Genomic DNA, 6,651 nt, shown 5'->3' with positions numbered 1-6,651 from the left:
CGCGGGGAGGAACAAGAAGCGTCACGCGTGCTGGCGGCAAGCACCAGGGTGACGGACTTGCTGGGGTCCTCATGGGGCCCTGGCAAGAACCCTGGGCCCTCGCAGCGTTGTGTCAGAGCCAGCAGCTGCCGCAGGAGGTTGGGGAGCCATCGGAGCTGCCCCCTTGGGTCCAACTGGCGCCGGAGTCGGACCCACTCACCCCGCCTCTCTGCCGCCGTCACCGCCGCCCTCTCCATGCCGGCCGGCTAACAGCCCACGTGCTCCGCTTTCCCCCATCCAGCCCTCGGCTTCCCGCCGTTCGGGAGGCGCAAGCCGGCAGGTATGACGGGAAGGTGGCCTGGGAGGCCTATGTTGCCCAGTTTGAGATGCTAGCTGCTGCCCAGGGCTGGGACGAAGCTGAGAAGGCGCTGCAGTTGGCAACAGCGCTTCGGGGCCCAGCTGTGGAAGTGTTGGGGCACCTGCCGCCGGCCCAACGTGCCTCTTACGGGAGCATGGCGGAGGCCCTGCGGCGTCGTTTCGGGCACCACCTTCAGGCCGAGGTGTACCGAGCTCGCCTGAAGAAGCGGACTCGGGAGCGCGGCGAGACACTGTCGCAGCTGGCGCAGGACGTGGAAGCGCTGGTCAGAAGGTCGTATCCTGTTGCCCCGGAAGAGATGATCGTGGTGCTGGCCCGCGATTTCTTTGTTGACGCTCTGCACGACCAGCAGCTGCAGATTTACGTTAAGCAGGCACACCCTGGGGACCTGCAGGTGGCGCTGGCGAGGGCCTTGGAATTCGAGGCCTTCCTGAAGACGACCAGCGGCCTAGGGGCGGCCGCCCAGCCCCGCCGTGACCTCCGGGGCCGGAAGGCGAAGGTGGAGAAGAAGGCGGCGTCGAGGAAGGCGAGCGGACGGTTTCTCGGCTCGTGTTGGGGCTGTGGCAAGAAGGGGCACATGCGCAGTCGTTGTCCGAGGGAGCGAAGGACGCGTTCCCTTGACCGACTGAGTTCTGACGCCTTTCAGCCTTGCTGCAAGGACTGTGGCAAGTCTGGCCACCGTTCGGGCGCCTGCCCCAAGCCAAAGGAGGTAGTGCAGGCGGGAAACCCGGACAGGCTGGAGAAGGGGGCCGAATCCCAGCCGTCAGTCCCCGGGCCCCGACTTGCGTAAGCTGCCGCCGGATAACCAGTGCGATGCAGGTGGAGGGCTCAGTGGACGGGAAGCCATGCCGCCTGACAGTGGACACCGGGGCTGAGAAGACCTTGGTGCGGCCTGATATGCTGGCCGCCACGCGACTCCCAGACGCGCCACAGAGGCTGTGCGGCGTCACGGGGCACTGTGTGCAGCTCAAGGGCCCAGTGGAGGTTCGTATCGGCGTAGGCAGCGCTGTGGAGCGGCTGCCGGTGTACGTCGCCGATCTGGACGAGCCGTGTTTGCTGGGCCTCGACTACCTGACGCAGAGCAAGGCTTGTGTCGACCTCGGACGGAAGCTGGTGAGGGTACGCGGTCAAGACGTGCCTTTGCTTCCGGAGGTTGGCTGTGCAGAGGTAGTCGCGGCTGAGCGTCTGCACCTTGCCCCTAGGACGGAGGCCAGGGTCCGGTGTCGCCTGTCCAGAGCGATGCGTGGAGCGGAAGGCATGGTGGAGCCCACGGAAAACCTGCGGCTGGCTGACGGCGTGGCAGTCGGACGGAGCCTCGTTGGGGCGGGGGAGGAGTTAGTTACGGTGCTGGTAGCTAACTTCTCCGACGAGGCCGGAAGGTACCCGCTGGTGCCAAGCTGGGCACCTGTGAGGAGGTGGAGCGCCCAGAGGAGACGTCGGGCAGCAAGGTCGGCCGCTGTGGGGCCGCTGCCCGACTTCCTGGAGGATTTGGCGCACCGGGCGCCGCTAACCTGACGGAGGCGCAGACGGAGAAGATGCGCCACACCCTGGCCCAGTACGCGGACGTGTTCAGCAGGGGTGACGGATCTGGGCCGCACGGGGTTGGTGAAGCATAGCATCAACACGGGAAATAGTTTGCCCATCAAGAGCCCGCCCGACGTATTGCACCAGCCAGGGAGGAAATGCAGCGCACTGTCAACGAGCTGGCGGCGCAGGGGTGATTGAGCGGTCAGACAGTCCTTGGTCCTCAGCGGTAGTCCTGGTTAAGAAGGACGGCACGCAGCGCTTCTGTGTGGACTACCGGGCGCTGAATGATGTGACTGTCAGGACTCTTACCCCTGCCTGGGATCGACGACACGCTCGACGCACTGGTGGGGGGCCAGGTGGTTCTCCACACTCGACCTGAAGTCGGGTTACCAGCAGGTGGAGATGGCAGAGGAGGATAAGCCGAAGACCGCTTTCTCTTTCGGGCAGGGTTTGTGGCAGTTCAACGTCATGCCCTTTGGTCTCTGCAACGCCCCTGGCTGTTTCGAGCGCCTGATGGAGAGGGTGTTGGAGGGCCTGCAGTGGAAGACAGCGCTCGTCTACATCGATGACGTCATCGTCTTCCGGAGCACCTTCGAGGAGGAGCTGGAGCGGCTGGAGGAGGTACTACAGCGGCTGAGGAAGGCCAACCTCAAGCTCAGCCCCAAAAAGTGTTCGCTCTTCCAGCACGAGGTGCCGTTCCTGGGTCATGTCGTCAGTCGGGACGGCGTGTGCACCGACCCGCAGAAGGTGGCAGTGGTGGAGAAGTGGCCCGTTCCACCAATGTGGCGGAAGTTAGGAGTTACCTGGGCCTGTGCGTACTACCGCCGCTTCGTGCAGGACTTCGCCAGCGTGGCAGCCCCTCTCCACCGGCTCACCAGGAAAGGGCGTGCTTCCTGTGGGACGAGGAGTGCCAGGCCGCGTTCGACGGCCTGAAGAAGGCACTGGTGGAGGCACCGGTCCTGCCTTACCCGGACCCGAAGCTTCCCTACCTGTTGGACACCGACGCCAGTGCCGAGGGCGTCGGGGCGGTCCTGTCACAGGTGAAGGACGGAAGGGAGCACGTCGTGGCCTACTACAGCGCCAAGTTCAGTAGACCTGAGCGCAACTACTGCGTGACGAGGAAGGAGCTGCTGGCGGTGGTGAAGAGTCTCGAGCACTTCCACCCGTACCTATACGGCGCTGAGTTCACCGTCCGGACCGACCACGCTGCCCTGCAGTGGTTGAAGACGCTGAAGGCGCCGGAGGGTCAGCTGGCGAGGTGGTTGGGGCGTCTCGAGCAGTATAACTATCGCATCGTCCACCGCCCGGGTCGTGTCCACAGCAACGCTGACAGTCTGAGTCGACGCCCGTGTGAGGCTGGCTGCTCACACTGTACCCAGAAGGACTCTGACCCTCTGTGCCTCCGCCTGCAGGTGCTAGCGGGCGTCGCTGAGGGGGATGACAAGTGGCGTAAGGCGCAGCGTGAGGACGCTGATCTCGCTCCCATCATCCAGTGGCTCGAGGCTGGCGGGGCAGTGGGTGAGTGCCTGAGAGGTGTGTGGTGGCGTTGTGGTGACGCGTGTGTGTTAGTGCCCCGAGCCTTGCGCGCTGAGGTGCTGAAAAAGACCCTGTGCCGTCGGGAATGCGAAGTGACGTGTCCGAGTGGTGTAGAGCGCAGTAAGAAGGGCCCCGCCAAGAGAAACCGAGCTCCGTTACAGGTGTACTGCGTTGGGGCGCCCATGGAGCGGGTGGCCGTGGACATTGCCGGCCCGCTGCCTCTCACGCCACGGGGTAACCGGTACATCTGTGTGGTGATGGACTATTTCACCAAGTGGCCCGAGGCGTATGCACTCCCTAACCACGAGGCCGAGACCGTGGCGGGCGTGCTGGTGAATGAATTCTTTACCCGGTTTGGTGGACCCGCGGAACTGCACTCTGACCAAGGCCGTGAGTTTGAGTCCCGAGTGTTCCGGGAGTGTTGCGAGCTGTTGGGGGTGCGCAAGACCCGGACGACGCCCCTCCATCCGCAGTCTGACGGCATGGTGGAGCGCTTCAATCGGACCCTTGCGCAACAGCTGGCCAAGTATTGCGGGGAAGGCCAAGAAGACTGGGACGTCAAGCTGCCCGCTATGTTGATGGCGTACCGGTCCGCTGTGCATGAGGCAACGGACTACACGCCCGCCCGCCTTATGTTCGGCCGGGAGCTAAGGCTACCGGTGGATTTGGCCACGGGGCGGCCCCCCGACGTGAGCTTGCCCACCGTCACCTCTGGCTTCGCAGTGGCACTGCAGGAAAGCCTGGCTGAGGTGCACCGACGCGTACGGGGCAAGCTCAAGGTGGCAGGCCAGGCCATGAAGGAGACATACGACCGGCGCATGAGGGACGTGAGGTACTCCGTGGGTGACAGAGTGTGGCTGCATAACCCCGCCGTAAACGAGGGCTCTCGCCGAAGCTACAGAGCCCCTGGGAGGGGCCGTACACGGTGGTGGCAGCCCTCTCTGACGTCACCTACCGGATTCGACGGGGACGAAAGCGCCCGTCTGTTGTCCACGTGGACCGGCTGTGGCGTTACCACGGTCCAGGGCGCTACTCCTGGGGCCACGGTGAGGAAGGAGAGGACGTAGGCCCCAGCAGCAGCGACGAGGACGTGTCAGAGGTTGACCACGGGCGAACGAGAACATGGGCGGTGCGGGCGAAGCGGCAGATGTCAGTGACGACCCTGAGCAAGTACCTGGGGCCGACGACGCGGCTCTGGGTGCCACCGCCTGCCTGCCGCCGCCCGCATCCCAGCGGCGCCCTCGGCGAGAGAGGCGTCGGCCGGGATGGTTAAGAGACTTTAGTGATGTCCCAGGGGACTGATTAGTTTGATTAATTTCATGTTTTGTTTGTTGAATGTTGGGGCAGCCGGGTCGACTGCCTTCTGAAGGGGGAGATAGTGTTACGAATGTGCTGTATGTGAATGATTGTATGTGTAATGTGATGAAATTGTAGCATGATGCAATGTTAGCTCAGCATGGTGCAACTCTACTTGTTGGGACAAGAGAGACAGAGGGGAGCCCGGGGCCTCCGGCCGCCGGGCAGGAAGTGCTGAGTCGGCAGAGTGGCGAGCGAGAGGCGCTGAGGAGTAGTTGGGGGAGAAGACGCGTGTCTGGGCTTGAGACTTGAGAGAGTGTTGAGCTGCTCCGCTCGCGAGCTGTGTGCAACTGTGCATCCGTGTGTGCGTGTCTGCCGTGCCCCTGTACTGTGCCTGATTAACTAACTATTCTGTGCCCTTGAAAGTTGCTGTACTGTGTGAAGAACCTGTCATTAAACTAGAACTTAGTGTTGAACGTGTATCCTTTGTGCCCTGCCTCGTTCCCTCCTCCTCTCGGTGTTCTGTGTGGGTCGCTGTGAGTGACTGGTGCCCGTGTGGCTGTTCTGGTGGGGATCACGCCACCTGCCTGCCCGTGTATGGTGTGTGGTAGGGGTGGTGGCGTAACAATATATTAGATGAGTAATACATCAACTTGTTACATGAATTATAAGCAAAGAATTTACAAATACTATGAAAATTAAATGTTAGCTTTTCTGCATTTTATTGTTGCAAAGCATTTGATGCTGTGATCTGTATTGAAGTTTTTAATAATTTGAGATTCAATGCACAGTTTTTCTTGGCCCATCGTCGCCCTTGAGTAATTCTTCACTCTTTTCAGAGTTGAAAGGGAACGTTCTCGTTCACAAGAAGTAGCCAGAATGGTCAAATAAATCCGAAGTGCGATGCATACATTGGGAAATACTCCAGCTAAAGTCCTTGAAATAATGTTCACTGCAGCATGTAATTCACTGATTTTTCCTGATGTCTTTCTGTGGTCAACATTTTGTGCAGCAAGATGCTCTCATCGGTGAAATCAGCTTCCAAATCACTCTGGTAGTGTTGCACAAGACCATCTGCCTTTTCACGAAAAGCATTGCTATCAGACATGCTGAAATCTGTCACGAAATCAAATTTATTTCCTAATTCCTCATAGACTTTGCTTCTCTCTTTTATTTCCTGCAAGAATCTGTCAACAATGACGAGAAATGTGTGTGTTCGAAAGCGTTCTCTGGGGGTCAGTACAGCATCGGTACCACTGGCTTCGTCAAGGAATGCCTTCCTAACACGCTTCCTCACAGTAGACTCTTTGTAGTCACTTGAAACAAGTTCTTTTGCCTGGTGTTCAAAAATATCGAATGAATCACGAATGTTTTCAAGATGGTTTACCAGAGAGTTTAGAAGTGTCACCACAGTACATATTTCAGTACCAGGTTCTTGAAGTGCCTTGCTGACAATGTTAGTTTTAGTTAAAATATCATTCCTCATTTGGCACATCAGTGCTGTTTCCAGTTGTTTGAGTGACTGAACAAGTGAACTTGCTTGGTTTGGCTTTGTCGCAGAGCATACTGCAATTTCAGATAATGTTTCTAAAACCTCAGAGTAGTTCAGCGCCAAGGCTTTTGTTGCATCCGCACAGGCTGACCATCTCGTCTCTGAAAGACTTTCCACATGTACCTTTTTCTTCATGTTCTCCATAAACTTTGCCCAGCGTTGTGGGTGGAGAAGCAGACAAAAAGTTGCAAATTCCCCGGAGTACACCGAAGAAAGAAACTGCTTCCTTGCAACACTCAGCTGATGCTAATGCAACTAGATTCAAACTGTGCGCTGAACACGGGACAAAATCTGCAAGTGGATTCACTTCCAACACTCGAGCCTGGACACCAGTGTAAATACGAGCCATATTGCTGGCATTATCATAAGACTGAGATCTGCAGTT

General features: G+C 58.8%; 1 protein-coding gene across 1 annotated transcript; it reads left to right on the top strand.

Moving 5' to 3' along the window:
* Positions 1-325: 325 nt before the first annotated feature.
* LOC127002628 (uncharacterized) lies at positions 326-1,148 on the top strand. Its single transcript, XM_050868695.1, has one exon. It carries the CDS (start codon positions 366-368, stop codon positions 1,143-1,145), a length of 780 nt encoding a protein of 259 aa, XP_050724652.1. The 5' UTR covers positions 326-365; the 3' UTR covers positions 1,146-1,148.
* Positions 1,149-6,651: the final 5,503 nt, after the last annotated feature.

The sequence above is a fragment of the Eriocheir sinensis genome, chromosome 23 (assembly GCF_024679095.1).
Source record: "Eriocheir sinensis breed Jianghai 21 chromosome 23, ASM2467909v1, whole genome shotgun sequence".
Taxonomy (NCBI): Eukaryota; Metazoa; Arthropoda; class Malacostraca; order Decapoda; family Varunidae; genus Eriocheir; species Eriocheir sinensis.
Note: the sequence above shows the minus strand (reverse complement) of the source record. Positions and strands in the feature narration are given on the sequence as shown.

What these genes read in the sequence shown, in the direction of transcription:
- LOC127002628 (XM_050868695.1), top strand. Translation starts at nt 366, where the DNA reads ATGCTAGCTGCTGCCCAGGGCTGGGACGAAGCTGAGAAGGCGCTGCAG.